The 26312-nt window shown below is 42.7% G+C and overlaps 2 protein-coding genes across 3 annotated transcripts in view; both read right to left on the bottom strand.

The window, feature by feature from the left end:
- Positions 1 to 26312, bottom strand: part of LOC126162380 (lysosomal acid glucosylceramidase-like) — a 518384-nt gene that overhangs the window by 200834 nt on the left and 291238 nt on the right. The gene's annotated exons all lie outside the window — the stretch shown is intronic.
- The window catches only part of LOC126162382 (lysosomal acid glucosylceramidase-like), a 126603-nt gene that overhangs the window by 9786 nt on the left and 90505 nt on the right, over positions 1 to 26312 (bottom strand). The window contains exons 6-9 of the mRNA XM_049918852.1: positions 20499 to 20736; positions 8682 to 8826; positions 3897 to 3979; positions 2421 to 2710 (exon numbers count right to left, since the gene is read on the bottom strand). Of these exons, the coding sequence (XP_049774809.1) occupies positions 2421 to 2710; positions 3897 to 3979; positions 8682 to 8826; positions 20499 to 20736 (756 nt within the window). The remainder of the gene's footprint in view (positions 1 to 2420; positions 2711 to 3896; positions 3980 to 8681; positions 8827 to 20498; positions 20737 to 26312) is intronic.

The following is a 26312-nucleotide window of genomic DNA, read 5'->3' as shown; positions in this document are numbered from 1 at the left end:
CACCACATCCTATCACTGTGATAATATGTATGTCACCAAGCTAATTAACTCCCTCCATTTGCAGATTTAAAGACTCCAGAGGAATGAAAAGAGGCGCACTGAAGGGGCTTGCAGCATTCCAGTATAATTCGATCAGATGTCTCAGATCACTATGGGCCAACAACATAGATGTCTTCCCCGTCACACAGATCCAACGGAGAGAATTGAATGACTTCTGATGGAATATAACTAGAAATATCACTCAGTAAGAGAGAGCGACAGAGAGAGAGGTTAGATATCTCCAACTTACCGTCGCCTACTCGTGGTTTGAGCATTCTTCGACCAGTTTCCATAGATGCTCACGACATTATCACGACTGCCCGGCTTCGCCGCTTCCGAGATACTCACTCCCAGGCACCAGGCTACAACAATCTGGCTTCTGTCAGCATCGATTAAGTCGGCGGATTTCCGAATTTGCGCCAAGTACCATCGCTAAAATGATTTCCCGTTCATCTCTGTTCCGCTCAAACTAGGTGTGACGATAAAGTAATGAGACTGTTTTCTTTGCAAGATGCAACCCTGCATGTTTGCGTAGGCACAATATCATTGACCTTGGTTTATAAGCTGATTCTAGTCCAAGCGGCACATCGATGCAATTGCTCAGTGGTGAGTTGTGCTGTAATAAGTTAACACATGTTTGTGTCTCTCGTCACGGAAATGGAACCGCATAACATTGCGCAACAGTATGCCATTTCTTTTTGCTTTACATTGGGTGAAAACGCTACGACAACTTACGGCAAGCTTCAGAAGGCTTTTGGAGAGGAGGTTATGCCAATAGCTCAAGTTTTTCATTGACATAAAACGTTTAGTCAACGCAGAACGAATGTTAAAGATGAAGACCGCAGTGGACGACCATCAACCTCACGGATGGATGTCAACTTGGCCAGGGTGCGTGAACTCGTACGATCTGATCGAAGATTATCCGTGAAAATGATTGCAGAAGAACTGAACATCAATCGATCTAATAATAACTGAAGATCTTGGTATGAGAAAGATTTGTACAAAAATGGTCCCCAAAAATCTCACACCAGAACAGCGAGAAACGTGGAAAAATGTGGCAACCGGTCTGTTAGAACAAACGGAAATCAATCCAGAATTGTTGAGCCCTGTTATCACTGGTGATGAAAGTTGGATTTTTCAGTACGATCCAGAGACAAAACACCAACGTTCGAAATGGTGCTCAAAGGGATCACCCAGACCAAAAAAAGCTCACATGTCAAAGTCAAAAGTGAAATGCATGCTTGTGTGCTTCTTAGATTCCAAGGGAATTGTTAAAAAAGAGTGGGTGCCTCCTGGACAAACAGTTAACCAATATTACTACAAAGAAATTTTAGAAAGACTTCGTAAAAAGAGTTCTTCGTGTCCGTGCCAACATTGCTGATAATTGGATTCTGCATCACGATAATGAGCTATCCCACACTTCTCTGTCAGTACAGCAATTTTTATCCTCAAAACAAATTTCAGTACTACCACAGCCACCTTGTTCACCTGATATTGCTCCGTGCGACTTTTTTCTGTTTCCAAGAGCCATAACGGCGGTCGAGGGACACCATTTTCAGAAAACACAAGATGTCCAAAAAGCTGTGACGAGGGTCTTGGAGGATATTACGGAAGATGAGTTCCGGAAATGTTACCATCAATGGCAGAAGCGCTGGAAAAAGTGTGTGCAATCAGAAGGGGTGTACTTTGAAGGAGACAACACTAAACTTGACTAAAACAGTAAGCAACATTTTTTTTAATATCAGTCTCATTACTTCATTGTCGCACCTCGTATACTTCTCTTACCACGTCACGTGCCCTCAGAGCCACCAGGCAGCACACAACATTGTGGTGGGCAGTGGTCATAATGTTTCGGCTTATCAGTGTATATTTGATGTGGGAACATCAGGCAAGCAGTAAATCAGTTACTGCTCGTAGGCCTTTGAAACTAATTTATAGGGTTCGATGAACTCTATAGGTTACTGTATGACAAGTGGTTAGACATCCTATTTGGTTAGTGCAGAAGACGTCCATTGTGATTCTGAACCAGAGGGTCGTCAAGGGAGGATAGGTGGTAGGACTTGCCAGAGTGCCGCAACATGCTGAAATAGTAACTGCTTTGTAACGCCACAGCCCACGAAGCAGCGATTATTCTCTTGTGCCGTTAAGACCATCATGTAGATTTGGAAGATAGGTCAGCTCAAAGCACAGGGAATGAACGAATGCCATGTCAGTTTGTCCAAAAATCCAGCAACAACTATTTTGATGCTTATGTGACAAAGGCACAAAATAATGGGCAACACTTGGCAAATGTGAAAGAGTAAAGGAGCACAACCAGCCCAGTACGCAACTGTGTGCACTTGCAGAATGGACCTCAGGTTGCAGAGAGAGTTGCGACTTACTTGTTTTGCAGGACTACGACGACGTCATCCTGAGGCGTGAGGAAGGCGACGCTCTCGACGTCGGTGGAGTTGGCGTCGGCGTCCATCTGAAGGCTGACACGCCTGGATCCGCGCGGCACGAAGCGCGAGAAGTGCGCGATGGCGTAGTACATGGGCTGCTTGTAGAACTCGTCCGCCGTCACGTTTGCCACGATGGACGCGTCCGCATAGTTGCCGATCCAATTAGGGCCGCCTTCAGTGTTCACTACCATGTTCCAGTCCTCCCAGGCGGACGTCCAGTGGTTTATCACCTGCGCAGCATACAGAAGGCAACTCACCAGGGAAGACCAAACACGACTGGACCTTTAAGTCTTCTCCTCACAGTAGGGCAATACAGACAGCTCTCAGGAAAGTGGAGGTGAAGTAAAACGGTAATGTGAATGGGACCCACAAGCAATATTCTAGGATGGGTCACGTTAGTGTTAGAACGGATCTCCTTTGTATATCGCATTTTGGTCTTATGATTAAGGCCCTCGTGGCTCGTTGTCTTAGTTGCTGGTTACTTCCTGGCTGTATGGTAGTAATCCATGAAACTGTTTTGTTTTTCACATTCCGTCCAGGTCTGCATTGACACATGCAGAGATAGTCGTGTTTTCGCTGAGTCTGCAGACTAATTGCAAGTCTCAGTGGAACCAGGAGTACCCCTGTCCAACGTGGTTCTGGACGAAACGTCAGGAAAAAAACATATTCATGGACCATGACCACACATTCAAGAGGAGCCCCAGCAACTGACTGTATTTTCACAGCATCCTGCCAATTACTTGAAGTCTGCCATCTGCTTTAGAGTCAGCCGACTGCAACTTTCGCAACCGACTTAGGCCACAGGGGTACGGAAGGACCAGATTTCGCGCCTACCATCGGCGACACCATCCAACCTGTCGCGGTGCGTGACCGGTGGTGGAGGAAGAGTTGGGGACGGTAGGAGTATAAAGAAGGTAAGATACTCATTCCACAGGTATCACCTGAAGATGACGCCAAGGTATTCAGTGAAAACATCGTCTTACGAAAACGACTGCACCATGCTGGACATCCGACAGCAGTACAAACAACTTAACACTTATAGTCTCCGTTCTCTGGGCGAGCCCTGCGACGGTTGATTTAGTATTAAGTCCACAGTCAAACACTTCCTCAGTGCTTTCTAGTGGGTATTTCTCTGAGACCGCTAAGTCGTAGAAAAAGGTATAAAAAACTTGCTGTTCATTTATATATTTTGTGAAATACTGTAGCCTATTATTTTCTGTGTCTTTGAAAAGTTGAAGCCCGATGCACCTATACCACTCTTGAACATGGTGTCAGCATTTTTATTCAGAGCGATTATGGTCTACATAAAATACCCACCACTAATGTAAACAGGTGTAGCACTTCGCTTGCTATGTGGCTGGTACTTTCCTGCACTATGTATGTAGGAGTATAGCGCTCTCAGACAGCGTATTTTACCTGTATGATGTCGCTGGTGTAGTTCTCTGCCCGTTCCCACGATCCCAGCCTCACCGCCGGGTAGCCGCCTCCCATGAAGGGACCTGCAACACAAGAGCACGTCGTCAGAGGCCGTCAAGTCTGAGGCAAACAGCTGGCTCGTCCTTCTGATTTTTATGCCATGTAATGCTTAATGTGTTTCACGTAATGCTTAATGTGTTGTTAGACTTACATGAGTCTGATGAAACAACGAAAGAATTTTCTGGCGTATCATTTCTCTGAACCACGACAAAGAGGCAACCATGAGACAAAAACGATGCCGCTAGAGCATACAGATGCCAGACTGTATCGGTTATGACTCGGTTGCCACCTTTGAAACCAATGAGTGAGTGAATTAAAGAAGCATTCTATCCAAACAATTATAAATCCATGTTACTTTGCACTTACATAAAATATTGAAAATATTTACTGTGTTGCTAAATGTTTCGAAAACACCACTTTTACAAATTTTGTGGGATAAAAAAGTGACGGTAATAAATTACTTGAGATAAGAAACTAGAAGTTTCAGCTACCGTATGAGATGTGAGATTGGTTGCAGAAAATGAAATAATAGTAGTAGTATTTATGGAATACTCCGTCGCTACTTGGAGGATCATAGACGTACTAGAAACTTAAATACACAGCCGGCGTAAGGCGTCTGACGATGGTCTATAAAGTCGAAAGGCGGTTCACAACAAAATATAAAATAAATATAATTATGAAACATTAATACAGTCTATTCTAGTTTCTTATGTAATAGAAATTATTACATTTTGATTCATCCTTACCACTGACTCGATATTACAGCAGTAGCATTTCAAAATTTCCAACATTGAAACAGGAAGTATGACTGTCGACGTGGGATGGTCAATTACATAATGGATTCCTTAGGTTTGACAAAAAACTGAGAAAGTATATGAACCACTGACCATGAGATCTACCATTGTTTCCATACATTTATAAAACATATAATACTGTGCAAGCAGCCACATAAAGTAGTTCAGATATCTAATCTGATCATCAAGGCCTGTTAGCACCTTCTTTAAACCCTAGATAAGTAACACAAGTCATCGAACCCATTCTTTCTTATAGTAAGTACCTTGTTACAACGTACCTAATCAACTGTCTGTAAACGTAATTTTTACGACTCCTTGCACTGCATTTGACGTACTCGTAGACCAAACAAGCAGCTCAAAAACAATTTTGCACCTACTGAATAGCTGCGAATGTGTGTTGACTCAGATTCAAAGAGAGCACAGGATGAAGGAGTAGCCCTTACTATATGAAAACATATTTCAATGTGAAATAATAGGAAACAATGACCAAAAGAAAAGCAATTTTTAGACGCATATTTGTTAATCTAGTAAAACAAAATCTCCTGGTGGGTAACGTTAAATTCTGTATTGCTCCCCCCCCCCCCCCCCCCCCCGTCACTGAATGGCAAAAGGTGTTCGAACGTTGCTCTTTAAGCCTGTGCCAACTTTCCGATGGTGGGTGTCCTGAGCTCATCCAATGAGTGGGGAGGATTTCTGCGACGATGCTCTGCATCTTTCAGCAGGTGGTTAGTTGAGTGTATGTCGGCAGATACCGCAGGCAATTCCATTTTACTTAGTGCTGAGGTGTGAAGGAAGAAGATGAAAGGCTTGCAAGCGTCTGAACATTAGTCTTGAAAGACTAACTCATGTACAGAGCTAGACGGTGAGTTGGAGGACACTATCGCGATACTGCACATACTTCAAGTTAGCTTCTACATCTACATCTACATCCATACTCCGCAAGGCACCTGATGGTGTGTGGCGGAGGGTACTTTGAGTACCTCTATCGGTTCTCCCTTCTATTCTAGTCTCGTATTGTTCGTGGAAAGAAAGATTGTCGGCATGCCTCTGTGGCGGCTCTAATCTCTCTGATTTTATCCTCATGGTCTCTTCGCGAGATATACGTAGGAGGGAGCAATATACTGCTTGACTCCTCGGTGAAGGTATGTTCTCGAAAATTCAACAAAAGCCCGTACCGAGCTACTGAGCGTCTCTCCTGCAGAGTCTTCCACTGGAGTTTATCTATCATCTCCGTAACGCTTTCGCGATTACTAAATGATCCAATAACGAGGAGCGCTGCTCTCCGTTGGATCTTCTCTATCTCTTCCATCAACCCTAACTGATACGGATCCCACATTGCTGAGCAGTATTCAAGCAGTGAGCGAACAAGTGTACTGTAACCTACTTCCTTTGTTTTCGGATTGCATTTCCTTAGGATTCTTCCAATGAATCTCAGTCTGGCATCTGCTTTACCTGCTTCGATAGGTACAAGAGCAGTCCTACATCCATTTACGATACTGGTACAAAACATGACTGACCCACGTTGCTGGTGGACGCTTGGTAATGGTTGACACTTACATTGGAACCTTGCAGCCTCCACGCTCTTCTCCGATGATCATCAGGTGTCAGATAAATCCTGTACTTACCAGTGGCGAAAATCCTCTGCCAGTGACCCAGGCGTACACAGACAAATACTGTTTAGGCGTATTTGCCAGATGCCGACCGGCACTTTGCAGTAATTCGAAATGAATGGATCTGAGTATAACCTAAATAAATTATTATCAAATAAAATAAGTAAGACCTAACCTAGATGGTATTTGCCTTTCTGTACGTGCTACTGCTCCCCTGAACCCTAGTTGGAAAAAGAAACACAGTCTGCATCAGATCATATGAATTTAGGAGCTCTACCAACGTCCTTTCTTGCACCACCATACACAAAATTTGTATTGGAGTCACCACAGATAACCAATTTCTGAAACTTCAGGTACTTTCGCTACCCATCTTCTTCACGCACTGCGCTGCTGGGGGAAGGGTTTCTACAGTGTACTATTGTTTGTAGTGGATACAAAGACCAAACATATCATGTTGATAGTGTGGAGATGGTCACGTACTGACTGTTTCCACGCAGCACCCTCCTAAAAAGGATAGAAGCAAGTTCTGTCTCATTCTGTTTCGGTTAAATACGGGCTGTAATCTGTGAGTAGAGGTAATGAGTTGGTGTTGGTGACGCGGGCGATCACTGCGATGTATATCTTTAACGTCTCGTGCCTCATAATAGCGGCGGAACGTTATGATGACGTCACTGCTTCACGATAAATCGGCGCTTAACTTTCCACACTGACTACTCTTTTTGTGGTAAAGTGATAATGCGGTCAAAGCTTTAAATGATCCTTTGAGATGTGTTGGCATCCTGAAGAGCGTGCACAAGCCCCAATATCCAGTTCACGATTGGAGACATGAGTGCTCTACTGAATAGCACTCAGAATCCGGATTTATTTTTACCTCCGTCACACAACTGTCTGTAAGTAGTTGTCATAAAAGTAATAAGAAAGAGATTTGACATAAACAAATACATAAAGACATAGGACAGGTTAGAATTTTGTTGTGTATGTTTATTTGACGTGTTGTTGTTGTGGTCTTCAGTCCTGAGACTGGTTTGATGCAGCCCTCAATGTTAATCTATCCTGTGCAAGCGTCTTCATCTCCCAGTACCTACTGCAGCCTACATCCTTCTGAATCTGCTTAGTGTATTCATCTCTTGGTCTCGCTCTACGATTTTTACCCTCCACGCTGCCTTCCAGTACTAAACTGGTGATCCCTTGATGCCTCAGAACATGTCCTACCAACCGATCCCTTCTTCTTGTCAAGTTGTGCCACAAACTCCTCTTCTCCCCAATTCTATTCAATACCTCCTCATTAGTTATATGATCTACCCATCTAATCTTCTGCATTCTTCTGTAGCACCACATTTCGAAGGCCTCTATTCTCTTCTTGTCCAAACTATTTATCGTCCATGTTTCACTTCCATACATGGCTACACTCCATACAAATATTTTCAGAAATGATTTCCTGCCATTTAAATCTATACTCGATGTTAACAAATTTCTCTTCTTCAGAAACGCTTTCCTAGCCATTTCCAGTCTACATTTTATATCCTCTCTACTTCGACCATCATCAGTTATTTTGCTCCCCAAATAGCAAAACTCCTTTACTACTTTAAGTGTTTCATTTTCTAATCTAATTCCCTCAGCATCACCCGACTTAATTCGACTACATTCCATGATCCTTGTTTTGCTTTTGTTGATGTTCATCTTATATCCTCCCTTCAAGACACTGTCCATTCCGTTCAACTGCTCTTCCAAGTCCTTTGCTGTCTCTGACAGAATTAAAATGTCATCGGCGAACCTCAAGGTTTTTATTTCTTCTCCATGGATTTTAATACCTACTCCGAATTTTCCTTTTGTTTCCTTTACTGCTTGCTCAATATACAGATTGAATAGCAACGGGGAGAGGCTACAACCCTGTCTCACTCCCTTCCCAACCACTGCTTCCCTTTCATGTCCCTCGACTCTTATAACTGCCATCTGGTTTCTGTACAAATTGTAAATAGCCTTTTGCTCCCTGTATTTTACCCCTGCCACCTTCAGAATTTGAAAGAGAGTATTCCAGTCAACATTGTCAAAAGCTTTCTCTAAGTCTACAAATGCTAGAAACGTAGGTTTGACGTATGTTTACGAAACGCCAGTGTCTGTGACTATAAGAAAACGTTTGTTTGGCAGTTATTTCACCTATAAAACGAGGAACTTACGACAGGGACAATAAGGAGACTCCGAAATCTATAATGTTGATTACCAGGCGTAGACTATTAAACTGATGATCATTACTAAAGCAGACCTACAGTTCGCCCGTTGACATTTCAGCTACTTGGGCTCCCAGCCGAGGGCTCCCTTACCGTAGCAGGACTCTGTGTAGAAGATGGAGAGGTCGCTATGGTTCCGGTGCAGGTCGTCCAGCATGGTGGGGCTGGTGAAGCTGTCGGCGTACCAGTGTACCGCCACGGCGGTAGTCAGGCGCTGCGCAGCCTCGCCCTCCAGGATCTGCGGGCCACAAGCATTGTTTTTAAGCAGCTGTGAGCTGAACGTCAGGAAGATTCCAGTAACGCAGCAGCTCATTCTGTCTCTCTCTCATTCACTTGTGCACTGGAATATCCTGCTGTGCCTCGAGAACGTCTTATAGGGTAAGGACTGTGGAATGGGCAATGGAGATGAGGTTAGGGTCCAGAAGCATAGGTGGCTTCTCAGTGGGGGAATATTCGTCGATAAATGAAAATAATTTAAAACTCAAAACAATATTCTAGTATTTTTAACGAAGCAAAAGAAATAACGTGAACGAAATGTAAAATATATAGTGCTGAATATGTGTATGTGCCTACAAAAATATAATAACCGACAAAGAGATTTTAGAGTAATTTAAAGGTATTAAAAGAGATAACTGGACTTGATGCAGCCAATGCGGAAGCTGTCCATTTACCAGCACACAAGACATTGGCAATGGAGCACCAGAGGAGGACCGGCCGCGGTGGTCTAGCGGTTCTAGGCGCTACAGTCTGGAACCACGCGACCGCTACGGTCGCAGGTTCGAATCCTGCCTCGGGCATGGATTTGCGTGATGTCCATAGGCTAGTTAGGTTTAAGTAGTTCTAAGTTCTAGGGGACTGATGACCACAGATGTTAAGTCCCATAGTGCTCAGAGCCATTTGAACCATTTTTGAACCAGAGGAGGAGATGCTATTGGACTTTAGCACAGATAAATGTATCACTCGCAATGTCATGCAGTGAGCAGAAGAAAATTTTTAAATATCTTTAACCAATGCATGTGTGTGAGGACAGCACTCAGAAGCATTATGTATTGGAATGCTAACCACAAATGGTAAATTTATATCGACAGTGCATGGAAGAACGTCCTCAGACCACATAATTTAACACTTTACAGACATTTTGGTAAATTTACGCAGAAGTGTGCATAATTGAGGCCATATGTGTTCAACACGATGTTGTTCCCAAAAATGAAAAAACTGGTTCAAATGCCTCTGAGCACTATGGGACTTAACATCGGAGGTCATCAGTCACCTACAACTTAGACCTACTTAAACCCAACTAACCTAAGGACATCACAGACGTCCATGCCCGAGGCAGGATTCGAACCTGCGACCGTAGCGGTCGCGTGGTTCCAGACTGTAGCGCCTAGAGCCGCTCAGCGACACCGGCCGGCCCAAAAATAAAACGTCAAGTAAAAAACATACGAATGATATACAGGAATAAAGGCCCACCGTCGAAGTATTTTTTTTTTTTTTTTTTTTAAGGAGCACACGGCCATTTGAATGCTTTACTTTTCATTTGGGTACAATCCAGGTTTCGGCATACTGCAGGGCACTTGACACGCTGTCAAGCTCAAAGTTGGCCATAAATCAAGAAGAGTATCGACTCCCCACGAAATGCCAAACGTAAAATCACCATCTTGTAACAGATTAGTAAAGATCGTGGGAGCACGTCATATTTAGTAAAAACAGGCTTACGGTGGTAAATAAAAGACGAGCACTTGTCCTGAAAACGTTTTAAGGACATGTGCTACGACTGCATCTACATAGATACTCTGCGAATCACATTTAAGAGTCTGGCAGAAGCTTTATCGAACCACCTTCACAATAATTCTCTATTATTCCAATCCCGTACAGCAGGCGGAAAAAACGAACACCTATGTCTTTCGGTGCGAGCTCTGATTTCGCTTACTTTATGGTGATGATCGTTTCTCCCTATGTAGGTCGGAATAAACAAAATATTTTTGCATTCGGAGGAGAAAGTCGGCTATTGAAATTTCGTGAGAACATTCCGCCGCAACGAAAAACCCTCATCTATTATTTACAAGTCTAAGTCTATTTTTACTAAATATTACGTACTCCCACGACTATTTGTTAATCTTTTACAAGATGGTGATTTTACATCTGACATTTCATGGAGAGCCAAAATTTTTCTTAATCTATAGCCAAATATAAGTTGGTAATATGTCAAGTGTCCTGCAATATACACTCCTGGAAATGGAAAAAAGAACACATTGACACCGGTGTGTCAGACCCACCATACTTGCTCCGGACACTGCGAGAGGGCTGTACAAGCAATGGTCACACGCACGGCACAGCGGACACACCAGGAACCGCGGTGTTGGCCGTCGAATGGCGCTAGCTGCGCAGCATTTGTGCACCGCCGCCGTCAGTGTCAGCCAGTTTGCCGTGGCATACGGAGCTCCATCGCAGTCTTTAACACTGGTAGCATGCCGCGACAGCGTGGACGTGAACCGTATGTGCAGCTGACGAACTTTGAGCGAGGGCGTATAGTGGGCATGCGGGAGGCCGGGTGGACGTACCGCCGAATTGCTCAACACGTGGGGCGTGAGGTCTCCACAGTACATCGATGTTGTCGCCAGTGGTCGGCGGAAGGTGCACGTGCCCGTCGACCTGGGACCGGACCGCAGCGACGCACGGATGCACGCCAAGACCGTAGGATCCTACGCAGTGCCGTAGGGGACCGCACCGCCACTTCCCAGCAAATTAGGGACACTGTTGCTCCTGGGGTATCGGCGAGGACCATTCGCAACCGTCTCCATGAAGCTGGGCTACGGTCCCGCACACCGTTAGGCCGTCTTCCGCTCACGCCCCAACATCGTGCAGCCCGCCTCCAGTGGTGTCGCGACAGGCGTGAATGGAGGGACGAATGGAGACGTGTCGTCTTCAGCGATGAGAGTCGCTTCTGCCTTGGTGCCAATGATGGTCGTATGCGTGTTTGGAGCCGTGCAGGTGAGCGCCACAATCAGGACTGCATACGACCGAGGCACACAGGGCCAACACCCGGCATCATGGTGTGGGGAGCGATCTCCTACACTGGCCGTACACCACTGGTGATCGTCGAGGGGACACTGAATAGTGCACGGTACATCCAAACCGTCATCGAACCCATCGTTCTACCATTCCTAGACCGGCAAGGGAACTTGCTGTTCCAACAGGACAATGCACGTCCGCATGTATCCCGTGCCACCCAACGTGCTCTAGAAGGTGTACGTCAACTACCCTGGCCAGCAAGATCTCCCGATCTGTCCCCCATTGAGCATGTTTGGGACTGGATGAAGCGTCGTTTCACGCGGTCTGCACGTCCAGCACGAACGCTGGTCCAACTGAGGCGCCAGGTGGAAATGGCATGGCAAGCCGTTCCACAGGACTATATCCAGCATCTCTACGATCGTCTCCATGGGAGAATAGCAGCCTGCATTGCTGCGAAAGGTGGATATACACTGTACTAGTGCCGACATTGTGCATGCTCTGTTGCCTGTGTCTATGTGCCTGTGGTTCTGTCAGTGTGATCATGTGATGTATCTGACCCCAGGAATGTGTCAATAAAGTTTCCCCTTCCTGGGACAATGAATTCACGGTGTTCTTATTTCAATTTCCAGGAGTGTATGTTAAAGACATAAAATCAAACAATCAGCATCGGCATAAAAGGCCGAAACCTGGGTTGTACTCAAATAAACACCAAACAATAAAAAAGGCAAATGGTGATATGTTCCTTTAGATGACTGTTGCTCAGTAACTTCAAAAACTTTTTACAAACCATTAACCTTCCAATACTCCAGTTCGGTCAACTTGCCAGTAAGCAATTAAATTTGGCAACCTTATCTGTTAATGACACTGGAGGCTGTAGCACCGTCAAACTGTTTGGTGAACTTTTGTGCTTAATCTTACAATGATAACTATCTGGAAGCAATTTAGTACTCGGACACAAAACATTCATTAAAGAAAAATGAGTAGTAGGTATGTCATGAGGTATATGCAGGGTGATTACAATTAAAGTCAAACTTTCAAAAGGCTGTAGAAATAACACCACTGGTCAGAATTACGTCAAATTGCAACGGAATATTATCGGAGAAGGGAGAAATCGTATGGCAGAAGAAAAAAAATAGTGTGAAAATTGATCGCTGTATGTGTCAGATTGCGTAAATGAAAACACCTGTAATGCACACGACCCATTGAAGTTGGTATAAACACGCGGGTACATGGCTTTTCCTCCTTTCGCTTCTGCGACGTTCGCCATGGCTCTCAATCCAGGATCGCGCTCTGCTTGTAAAGCTGTATTACAAGAATGATGACTGTTCACACGTCGCTCTGCATAAGTTCCGGACACTGAAGGGTTTGAAAAAAGGCGTTGGTCCGATGTCTGCCGTGGGTGTGGAGAAAATTATTTGGAACTTCGAGAAGACGGGTTCTTTTGGTGTGTAACCTGGTAGAGAGAGGAAGCTAATTGATTCGACGTCAATGGAAGCAGTGGCTAGAGCAAAGCAAGAGGAAACGAGTGGTGGGTGCAAACGTGTAGTGCACGGAGAATTGCCCGAACACTGGACATACCCGTGAGCACAGCGCGTAAAATTCTACGAAACACCCTTCTCTGCTATCCATTCAAAATTACCTATGTGCACGACTTGCTTTCTGTTGACCTCGCAGCAAGAGAGACCTTTGCTTTAGAATTTCTTGCTTCCATGGAAGTGGACAACGATTGGCCGTGGAAGATTTTGTGGACAGACGAAGCCCAGTTCTCTCTTACAGGATACACCAATACACAAAATTGTCAGATATGGGCAACGGAAAATCCACACTCGAATCAACCAGTACCACTTCATCCTGAAAAGATCACTGTGTGGTGCGGGTTTACGGCATCATTTATCATAGGGCCATATTTTTACGATGAGACACGTGCTTCCGGTCCTGTTACCTGTACTGGCACTGATAAGCTCTATGAGTGTCTTTTGCGCAACCAAGTGGTTCCAGCTCTCCAAAAGCGTGGATGTGTGGATGGTATCATTTTTACGCAAGATGGCGCACCTCCGCACATTGCAAATCCAGCAGCTGCTGAAGCGCCATTTTGGAAATGCTAGAATTAGAAGCCGCCATTTCCCTACAACCTCGCCATCCCGATCACGTGATCTTAATCCGTGTGACTTCTGGCTGTGGGGCTATCTGAAAGATGTTGTGTTCAGTTTTCCGATTGCAAACTTGACTGACTGTCACTATGCCGGAAACACTTCGATCAGTTGTGTGGATCATGTTGTTTCTCGATTTCAGCTTGTTGCAGAAAACGGTGGACAGCATATTGAACATGTTTTGCACCAGCCACACGGAAATTAATAATCCGATTTGATTTTGATTGATGCTTTTTTGTGATTTTTGGCCTCAGGACAATTAAAAATCGATGTGATTGATGCTTCTTATGCGGTTTTTGGCCTCAGGACAGTTAAAAACCAATTTTTCCCATTCATTGTGATATTACATTGCCGTGGTGGATGGGCATACATAACTAACAGTACACCCATGCATACTGAGTAGTACAGTTTGTTTAAAGTCAAGCGCATTGTTGTATGTTTCCTTTGTCGTTTGTAGTGGACCACTATTAAATTATGATGCTTACAGCGCCATCTATTGCTACATTTTGCAAGTATTTAATTTCCTTCTGCCCTACGTTTTCTTCCAGCTCCGATAATATTCCTTTGCAATTTGACGTCATTCTGACCAGTGGTGTTACTTCTGCAGCGATTTGAAAGTTTAACTTTAATTATAACCACCTTTTACATACAAATCTGTATGTCAACCTCCTACAGACAACAGTTTAATCAGCCGGCGATACGAAAAGGACGTTTGTTGCTAACAGGTGATCAAAAATGTTAAAACGGCATGTGATTTTGATAGTGAAAAGTGAAAATGATATCCCTTGTTGACTGTCACTACGCCTCAGAGAGGAGCAAATCATGAAATTACAAAAATTTACCACCAGCTTACAGACGGACAACAAAAGCAATTAAAGAAAAAGAAGCCATCAACCTACTACAATGTCTTAGCAGGAGGAGAGGTGATACTTCTACATGATGCGTCCGCGGTGGTGAAATAGAATACCTCTCGCAGACCAAACACATCTGCGATAAACAACCGGTGTCGTAAACGGAGATCGCCCAAGCTGAGGTTAATTACCTTTGAAAATCAAATATGGAAAGGTCTTTTAGGGAAAAAATGCCACCGTCCAACCTAAAAAGGCAGGTAAAGGCTACATCGGATTCGGTAGGAAGCCAGCTAGAGGACAGTAATGACTTGAAACATTTCCATTCCCCCAAATGCACACTAACACACAAAAAGAAGATTCAGCATAACCAACATAAATTTACCACTTAAGACCAGGAAACTGAAGAATTTCACTGATAAATTAATAAACCAAACGTTTTAATAGCGGGGCTCCAAGAAATGAGAAACACGATAGAGGACCCGTTCGAATCACAGGGATATAGAATTTATAATGGGAAACCAGGACAGAGGGTTATGAAGCAATGTCTCCACTTCTGAACAGGATTTATAGTGAACATAAAAATAATTGATTCAATAACTGATTTTCAAGCAATATCACGAAGAATTGCTACTGTGTCTTTTAAAAAATGAACAAAACTACCCAATTATAAATGCCCATGCCCCTATAAATGAAAAAAAATTCTAACAACAACAAAAAAGAGGTAGATAAATTTTGGGACCTTCTCGAACAAAGCGTGAACAGAATAAATACAACAAATGTAAAAATCTTATTAGGAGACTTCAACGTCCAGCTGGGAAAGGAAAGGAATTACAAAGATATAATTGGAAAATGGAGTTCACATTATTTTACAAATGTTTGTCTTGTGCATTTATTGAACAATTCTTGACATAATTTGTGAAGAAAAATAGTGGATAGTTTCGTCAAAAGAAATTTCAGTTTCTCTGTAGATCCATTGTGTCTCTGTTGATCCATTGTGGAGGGGGACAGCGGTTGGTCAAACATTTAACAAGAATGAAAATAACACTGGAGATCTTAACAAAAAGAATTACTTAAGTACTATCAGAGTTTCGCTGCTATCAGTACTAGAGAAAATATTTCTCTGCAGAGAACACAACCTTATATCTAAATCATCATATGTCAAGAGAAAGCGAGATAAACTTCAAAAACATGGAAACACACAGACTGGAAGAAGGGGGGAGTGACAGCTAGACCCTGTCTATATAGACAAAAATTTTCATAAGGAAACGTACAATGTTTAAGTATTGAGAGAAGTAGACACAGGCTCAGGCCGCATTACTTAGTTAAAATTAAAATCGGATTGACTCCATTAAAGAAAAAGAATGAAAAGACTAATAAAACAAGACCTACACCAGCTAATTAAAAATTGCAAATAATAACAAATAAACAAAAACCATTAAAGTAACAGATAACTTGGAAGAACTGCTACCAAGTCTCAATAAACAAGCAGAGAATCTAGCTATTTTAAACCCACGAAGAAAACATGCATCATGGCCTCTCGAATGTGACAAATTCCATAAGAAAGACACATAAAACAGAAGAAAATGCCATCAACCTCAAAACTGAACGAAAAAAATTTACACACTAGTTTAGGAGAATTAAGAGAGGATTCCATAAATATATAATTAACTCTACAGAAAATAATTACCACAAAAGCAATTCCAGGAACCACTATAAAATCTATGGGAAATAACTGCAACAGTATGAGACCCCAACGCTGATACTAACATATGAAGATGGAAGAATGGCTCGCAGTAACAAAGAAAATGCTGAAATCATGGTAAAATCATTTAATAAACTTTTGAATTGTGATGAACCGAAAGAACTCTTACAAATTGACGTACATACCCCAATTAATACGGAAACTAACAAATTAGAGCCCCCCCCCCCCCAACTTTCCAAGAAGTAAAAGAGTCCTCAAAGGACAAATAAATTATAAGGAATTTGGAGAGGATAAGTTTTTCGTTGAAATGTGGAAATATTCAAGTGACACAGTTCCACGTCATTAAGAAATGTCATATTCACGATCTGTGAAACAAGTATTAATATTATGTGTTGTGTAAGGATCTCCTTATGCAACACTAACAAAAATTTGGATAACAGAACAATTCCCTCAACATTGGACCATGGCCATCATACCCTCACTGATGAAGAAGGGGCATAAGAACAGTCCAGACGACTACAGAGGAATCTCTCACCAAGATTGTACATACAAGATTTTATCCATGATCCTATATGGAAGGCACAAGGGTCAACTAGAAATGGAGTTAGGGTAATACCTAGCAGGTCTCAGACCATGCAGAAACTGTGCATGTCAGATCATTAGTTTAAAATTGATTATGGTACACTACATGGAATGGAACAAACTTCTTGCTATATCATTTGTGGATGTTAAGAAGCCATATGACTGCCACCTTACACCTTCAGCACCAAAAATTTTAAGGAATCTGGAAATCCTTCCAAACTAATTAAATTAATAGGACTTACTCTAACCAACGCCAAACTGAAGGTCAACTTTAGAGGAGCAGTTTTTGAACATTCCTTATAAAAACAGGCTTACGACAACGTGACTGTCTATCACCATTATTGTTCAGCTCTGTCGTGCAATACATAATGAGAAAATGGTACAAGGATAACACAAAGAAAATAAGAATTGGAAGTGCTAAAAGCAATACAAGTTTGAACTGCTTGGGACTTGCGGATGATCTTACTCTCCTAGACAACAATGTTCAAGAAACCAGGCAACAGGTTAAACCACTACAAGAAATAGAACAAAAAACTGGCCTTAGAATATCATTTGAAAAAAACAGAGATTATGCTAACTAACCCAGCATTTGTAAACAAAATTACTACAGGAGAACAAAAAAATCAAAATATTTAGGTGAAACTGTAACTTACAATTCAAACGAGAAAACGTCATGGCAAAACAGAACAAAGAAGATGAACAAAGCAAATTACATTACCAAAAACACATACAACAAAAACTTCTATCCATATATGGAAAAGTAAAACATTATAAAACAGTTACACAACCAGAAATAGCTTACACAGCCGAAACTATCTTCAAAACAACTAACACAGAAGAAATTGACAAAGTACTAAATATAGAAAGAAGAATAATTAGGACATGCATAAATAAACAATATCAAGAAAAAAGGTACTGGAGAATAGCTTCAAATGAAACGATGTACAAATAAATAGAACCAGTAATGAGGACGATAAGGAGGAAGAGTATCTCATTCCTTGCATGTCTGATGGGAACACTAGGAAACAAAATTAGAAGAGGAATAATAGAAAAATTGTGAAATAGTAAGAGCAAAATTAAATGGATCACAGAAATTAAGGAAGATAGAAGAGAACTCCCAATTACAGTAGACGACTTAAAAACCAAACCAGATGAAAAAAAAAAATACTGCAAGAAACACAAAGCAGGCTACAAACTAAGATCAATAGAAGGGCTACAGGAAGAGTGATCTCAGACGAAGAAAGAAAGAAAATATCCGGAAGGATGAAGAAGTATTAAGCAGACAGGAGAGCAAAACACCCTTCATATAATAATAAATTAAGACAATCCCTGTATAGCTACTGAACTATTGAATTTATTATTGAATTGTTATTGAGCCGTATTGTATTATAGAATAACAACAACCTTTGTTAACCTTTAAATAATTGACAAGAGTGGTCCAATGAAGGCCATAAAATAAAAACGTAATAAATAACAGAGAAAAAGAAGAAGTCTGTAATGATTTTCTTGTGTATATGTGATATGTGAGTGGTGCTTTTCTTTTCTTTTTTTTTTTTTTTGAGTGTAAGTAATACAGAGGAGGAGAGAGCGTGAGCTTCAATATATTATTTATTTTTAACGCAACGCAATCTAGGTATTGATGTAAACGGTTAAACTTATAGTCACTGAAAAGTTCTACTACTTTTGTAAATATTTTGACCAATATCCATCACACCAAGATATTGTCCGAATGTTCCAAGAAATACACAGTTGAGTGCGACTCTCTGCATATGAATCAGGACTAGCAGCTCTGGGAGAAGTGCTGGGTTGAAGAATGCCTTAAATAAATTCTGAAACTTACCCCATTATAAAACTGTACTAGCAGCATGGCATAATACCCACGGAGTTAGGAACTGTAGTAAGGATATCTTGGTGCATTAAAAACTCGAGGCAGCCCTCGGTAAGAGGTAAGTTAGTTTGATAGGTAATTTTTTCCCCACAAACAGTATACATTATGAAGCAAGACCACCACTGGTGTGAATTTCTAATCTTTCATATGAAGTTTTACTTTTAAATTTCAACCGCAAAACTACTCCTCCTGCACCGATATACAATATTGCCCATTAAAATTGCTACACCACGATGATGACGTGCTACAGACGCGAAATTTAACCGACAGGAAGAAGATGCTGTGATATGCAAATGATTAGCTTTTCAGAGCATTCACATAAGGTTAGCGCCAGTGGCGACACTTACAACGTGTTGACATGAGGAAAGTTTCCAACCGGTTTCTCATACACAAACAGCAGTTGACCTGCGTTGCCTGGTGAAACGTGGTTGTGGTGCACGTGTAAGGAGGAGAAATGCGTACCATCACGTTTCCGGCTTTGATAAAGGTCGGATTGTAGAGTATCGTGATTGCGGTTTATCGTATCGCGACATTGCTGCTCGCGTTGGTCGAGATCCAATGACTGTTAGCAGAATATGGAGTCGGTGTGTTCGGGAGGGTAATACGGAACGACGTGCTGGATCCCAACAGCCTCGCATCACTAGCAGTCGAGATGGCAGGCATCTCATCCGCATGGCTGTAACGGATCGTGCAGCCACGTCTCGATCCCTGAGTCAACAGATGCGGACGTTTGCAAGACAACAACCATCTGCACGAGCAGTTCGACGACGTTTGCAGCAGCATGGAGCATCAGCTCGGAGACCATGGCTGCGGTTACACTTGTCGCTGCATCACAGACAGGATCGCCTGCAATGGTGTACTCAACGACGAACCTGGGTGTACGAATGGCAAAACGTCATTTTTTCGGATGAACGCAGGTTCTGTTTACAGCATCATGATGGTCACATCCGTGTTTGGCGACGTCGCGGTGAACGCACATTGGAAGCGTGTATTCTTCATCGCCATACTGGCGTATCACCCGGCGTGATGGTATGGGGTGCCATTGGTTACACGTCTCATTCACCTCTTGCTCGCATTGACGGCACTTTGAACAGTGGTCGTTACATTTCAGATGTGTTACGACCCGTGGCTCTACCCTTCATTCGATCCCTGCGAAACCCTACATTTCAGCCAGATAATGCAGGACCGCATGTTGCAGGTCCTGTACGGGCCTTTCTGGATACAGAAAATGTTCGACTGCTGCCCTTGCGAGCACATTCTCCAGATCTCTCACCAATTGAAAACATCCGGTCAATGGTGGCCGAGCAACTGGCTCGTCACAATACGCCAGGCACATACTCTTGATGAACTGTGGTATTGTGTTGAAGCTGCATGGGCAGCTGTACCTGTACACGCCATCCAAGCTCTGTTTGACTCAATGCCCAGGCGTATCAAGGCCGTTATTACGACCAGAGGTGGTCGTTCTAGGTACTGATTTCTCAGAACCTATGCACCCAAATTGCGTGAAAATGTAATGACATGTCAGTTCTAGAATAATATATTTGTCGAATGAATGCCCGTTTATCATCTGCATTTCGTCTTGGTATAGCAATTTTAATGGCCAGTAGTGTATGTTGCTTTTAGGCCTGTGTGACCTGCGTTCTATGCGACACCATTACTGCCACCATTCGAAGAATGGCAACTAGAAGTACTGACGCGGGAGACAGAGAGAAGCACGAGACTCACCTCTTCGGACCAGTACAAGTAGTCGCGTAAGTCCTCCCCGATGATGATGTCTGTGTCGGCCAGAGAGGAGTCGCTCCGCAGCGTGGGGCCCAGGAAGTCTTCGAGGAAGCGGCGCAGCCACTGTGCACTCCATCCCATGTTGTTGACGCCGTAGTTGGCGACGGATCCGGACGAGGGCTCGTTCTGCAGCGACACGGCCCACATGTCCACGCCGAGCTGCGCGTACTCCTTCAGAAACCTGCCGGCGACAAGTGGTCATTACAATGGTTATCGTCTCCCAGGCGTAATCTGTCAGCCTTTTCATTGACTCTCTGATCAGGTCGTGCAATCCTCGTCATAAACCTGGCTCACTCGGGAGGACATCTGCTGTCGTGTCCAGAGCAGTCGTACTTAGTTCGCTGATGCGTTCTCGAGAGGAGCACCAAGTCAGGCGCTCAGCAAAATGGTTCAAATGGCTCTGAGCACTATGGGACTTAACACCTGAGGTCACATTCCCCTAGAACTTAAACCTAACTAACCTAAGGACATCACACACATCCATGCCGGAGGCAGGACTCGAATCTGCGACCGTAGCGGTCGCACCGTTCCAGACTTAAGCGCCTAGAGCCGCTCGGCCACAGCGGACGGCCAGGCGTTCAGCCAACCCCACTTCGAGAACAAGGCCATGCAGCTGTCTCGAAAGCAGAGAGTGACACCACGTGCTTTGGACGAACAGCATGCGCAGTACGTGGAGATGCAGTTAAATAGGGCTGTTTATTAAACTTCCTGGCAGATTAAAACTGTGTGCCGGACCGAGACTCGAACTCACGACCTTTGCCTTTCACGGGCAAGTGGTCTACCCGTGCCTCTACCTGGGGCGTGAGTCGTGCTTGGGTAGCTCAGTACAGTTCCGTTTCAGCCGCGCTCGCGAGTGGCCGCTGTTAACTGTTGCGCTGCACTTCAGTGTTTACATCGCTGTACTTGTGCTTCGCCGAGTGCCATCCGTCCGTTAAGCTCCGTGTTCGTTCCTATTCCGTGTGATCTGATCGCTCTTTCTGGTCTTGCTGCTGCTACTCGGAATTTCGGTTGTTTAACCGAAATTGCTTCGCTGGATTAACCATGGCTACAAACCTCAGGAAGAATACTCTGGTATTTGCTTTTGACAAGGAATCCCGTCCTGTTCAGCCGACATTCCTGGAAATAGATGACTGGATTACACAGGTAATTGGTCTAAATTCTGAAACCGTCCATACTTGGCAACTGGATCAGGAAAAATACTGTGTTTTTGTCAAGTTAATCAGTGCTTCGACTGATGATAAAGTATTACGAAAGTGGGGCTATGAAGTAGATTTTGTGCATAGAAATGGCTATAAAAGTACGGTTCCCATCTATAGAGCGGACATTCATTACAAAACCGTTCGTCTCTTGAATCTTCCCATTGAAATTGAAAAATGATAAGATTAAGGAAGCTCTTTCAAACTACGGAGACGTTAAATCAATTGCAAATGAAAGATGGTCGCCTCGCTTTAAACTGCAGTGTTTTAACGGAGTCCGCTGTGTAGAGATGGACGTTAAGACGAATATTCCGTCTCACATAACTGTATGTGGGTATAAGGCACAAAACGTTTATACATGTCAGGAAGCTACATGTCATATATGTAACGAAACCGGCCACTTCAGACAGGAATGTCCACGGCGAACTGTTGTTCTTAAAAGTAATTTGATACAGAGTCAGAAGCTTACCTTAAATGATCTGTCACCAAAGAATAGCCCGGAACAACTGGTTGAGGATGTTAACGCAGCGGGCCAAGCTGATGTCTCCCTTCACGATAACAGTCAATTTCCCCCGTTAACAACAAAAGGAAACCCTGTTGCCACTATTCGTGAAACTGAAACGTAACCGAAAAAACGACCTCTGGAGATAACTGATAGTTGTTCAGAGGACGAGCTGTCTTGTCCCACTCCCTCACTTCGCAAGCAAAAACAGTGCGATGAGGAGGCAGAGGAATCTGAAAACAAAATGCGAATGGAAACTAATGAACAGAAAAATAATACACATACGGTACCAGAAAATGAAGGGGGTGTAAGCAGCATTAATTTGCAAGAAACAACAGTTGCAGTAGCCGATTGCAAAGATCAGAATCTATTTGTTAATAAACAAATTCAGGGAGAGGTTGCAAAACTGCAGTCTCCATTTGTTTCCCTCGATCAGGAAGTGAGTGAAATTAATAAAGAATGAGGAAGTGGTGGCCAAACTGAAATCACGGTCAACACCTCAGGACAGGCGCCGGCAACCGAAATTGCGAAAGCGTCTGCTGCTGCTCCAGATAAGCCGCGAAGTAAAATACCGACGCAACCAAATGAGAATGTAGCTCGTAACCAAGGGAAGGGAAAATCCGGTAGGGGCGATCCGAGCCCAAAGAATGTTCAGTCCGAAACGGTCGTACACGAATCACTGGAGGAAAAATCAGAAAGTTTACCAGGAAATCAGTCTGCTTGCGGTACAAGAGAAAACATCAGAAGTAGAAAAAAACGGGACAGTAACTAATAAACTGATTTAACTGTTATTCCATGTTCAGCCTTCCGAGAAAACTGTTACAGCTTAACTGAACCCTGAACCACAGGAAGCTAAATTAGTTCATCAAAACAACTGCATACAGCACAATGACGCAATCTAATTCTGTCACCACTATAAACATAAATAAAATCACGACTGGTTTGAAATTATCGGCCCTTAAGGAATTTTTGTACGAATCCGCTAATTATATTGCCCTGTTACAAGAACTTCTAATTTCGGATTTGGTAATTCCCGGTTTTGTCAGTTACATAAATGTGTCTCCCGAAACAAGTGTTGGAACAGCTATTTTGCTGAGGGAAGGGATTACAGTAATAGACGTGGAACGACTGGAATCCGGAAGGGGAATAGGACTAAATATCTATGATGTGACTATCATCAACTTGCAATCCCCTTCAGGAAGTTCTCATCGAGCTGACAGGGCACGTTTCTTCAAAGATGACCTGATATACTTGTTAAGGAAATCGCCAAGACAGTTATTACTTGGAGGTGATTTTAATTGTGTTTTAAATCGAGAAGATCCGTTACCTAATTTTAATTTCTCAAGTGAACTAAAACAACTAGTTACTGGTTTAGAATTAAAGGATATATGGGAAATCAAATATCCCTCCACTGTTGAGTTCACTTATGTCACGGCAACATCACGTAGCAGGATTGATAGACTATACACTTCTAAAAATCTTGAAACTTCCGTGACTAAAGTAGATGTAGCTTGTATAAATCTAACAAGACAGCCGATTCGCCGATTCAAGAATCAGTGAAATTTGAACACTTCCTTGTTAGTAAATAATGATTTAGAAGATCTGATTAAAGAAACATGGGAAATATGCCCGCGAGCCCGTGGTAGATATGCCACTGCTATTGACCGGTAGGTTAAAATGACAAAGCCAAAGTTGAGGAAAGTTCTTATTCAATACAGTGCCCAGAGCGCAAGGGAAATTAAATGCACTATAGAGTATTTTGAGAGATCTATATGATCATGTCTCAGCAGGTTTCTCACTTCGGATAGCAGACATCAAAAAAGTTAAAGTCAAGTTACTTAATATCAAGAGAAGTGAAATGGAAGGGTTGGAAACAAAATCGAAGGCAAATTCGGTGTCAGAAGATGAAACTACTTCCCTATATCATTTAGTGAAGCATACGAAAAACAGAAGGACTTTTATTGATGAAATTCGAACAAAACACGGTACGATTCTCATAACCCAGCAGGATATCATAGACGAGATTTATCGCTATTATTGCGAGCTATATTCTGTACATCAAAGTAGTGACGCTTCCTTGGAAGCATTCCTTGACATACTAGCCCCACAGCTGACAGAAGGTGACAACGAAAATTTTCTGGAGGTTGTCAGTGAAGAAGACGTGTATGACACTCTGTGCGCCTCACCACCAAAAAAATCACCAGGACCGGATGGTCTGCCAGCAGAGTTTTACATCCGTTACTGGCCAATAGTAGGTGCGAAAATCACGGACATTGTAAATGGAGTTATTCAGTGTAAAATGATTCCGGCTGAGTTTAAGGAGAGTAAAATTGTTCTGGTGCCAAAAAATAATGGAAACAAAGATTTAAATAATTTTCGTCCAGTTTCACTGTTGAATTCTGATTATAAATTAATAGCTAGAATAATAAACAAGAGAATTTCATGCCTTACAGATAAAATTATTAGTCAACATCAGAATTGTGCGCAAGGCAAAACCATTTTTCAAAATCTAGCGGAATTCAGGGATATCATTGCAATAACTTCTGTAACAAACATAAAGTGTGCTTTTTTTGTTTTTAGATTTTTATAAAGCGTTCGATGTAGTAAATCATGAATATCTTCTACAGACATTGAAGAAAATAGGTTTCAACGATAGGGTCATACAGTTGATTAAGAACATAGCAACTGGAATAAATGCTAAAATAGCGGTGAATTGTCAACAATCCAGGCCGATGCAAATACAACGAGGTGTTCCTCAAGAAAATCCGCTCTCCATATCGCTCTTCGCCATTTCGCTGGAACCTTTCCTCCGACATGTCCATGCTAGATTAAAAGGCTTAACATTATCAGGAAATAAAACAGTTATAAGAGCCTATGCTGACGATATAGGGGTCATTATAAGGAATAATGACGAGGTAACCACGCTAGCAACAGTGATTGATTCGTACTGTAGAGCATCTGGAGCCAATGTAAACGAAAAAAAAAAAAGAATAAGATGTTAAATCTCAGAGGTTTTGATAATATCAACGTCGAGTGGGCAAAATTAGTCCGACAACATAAAACACTTGGGATCACCCTGACAGCATGCCCTATGAAAATGACGGCTTTAAATTGGAAAGTTGCAGCAGATAAAGTGCAAGGAGCCATTGTAGAGAATTTAACTCGATATATGAACCAAGTTCAAAGAACACAGTATATCAACTCATGCATCCTTGCTAAGGCTTATTATACTGTCCAGCTGTTTCCAATACCGAGAATGATAGCGAGGAGAATGATGTCCAAAATCACCAACTTTTTGTGGAGAGGTGAAGTGTTCAGAGTACCTGCTAAAGTAGCCACTTTAGATCCTAAAAATGGTGGACTAGGATTAACTGATATAACGGATGAAGCCTCTGCTCTTTTTATCAAAAAGCATGTTAATTTAATAAGAGACTCGCGAGAAAGCATAACCAGCCAACTTTTCGAGATCATTAAACCTCCAAGCCTTCTTCCCCCGATTGACGTGCAGAATATCAACAGTCGCTTATAGCACGTGAGGATTTTCTATGTTGAGTTTAGTTATGTCAGTGTCGAACTCAGGCAGTACCGAGACTTAACATCGACAGCCATAATGCGGGAACGAAAGAAAAGCGAAGGAAGGAACAAAATAGAACGATAGTTTCCAAACATTGAGTGGACTGAGATTTGAAAAAACATTAGTTCTAATGTGCTCACGTCTAATATAAAAACGTCATGGTACAAGACAGTTAACAACATAGTTAGCACCAATGAAAGACTGAACGCAATCGGACTCTGTGAAACGAATTTATGTCAACAATGCCATCTAGTTGACACAGTAATTCATAGATATACTTGCAGTGGGCACATGAATAGATGGAAGTGGATCCGGGAGCAAATAGCTCTGATTACAAGAACATCCCCTGAGTATATATCGCTGTCATTGAAACATAGGCTTGAAGCACGCTATTTCCCAGAAGCAAAAAATAACGCTGTGTACTGGTTGCTGGGAAATTTTGTTAACTACGTCCTTAACAAATTAGGATCCGATAGCATCATAGA

This window comes from Schistocerca cancellata, chromosome 2 (assembly GCF_023864275.1).
Source record: "Schistocerca cancellata isolate TAMUIC-IGC-003103 chromosome 2, iqSchCanc2.1, whole genome shotgun sequence".
Classification (NCBI taxonomy): Eukaryota; Metazoa; Arthropoda; class Insecta; order Orthoptera; family Acrididae; genus Schistocerca; species Schistocerca cancellata.
This window is presented reverse-complemented; position numbering and strand designations above follow the sequence as displayed.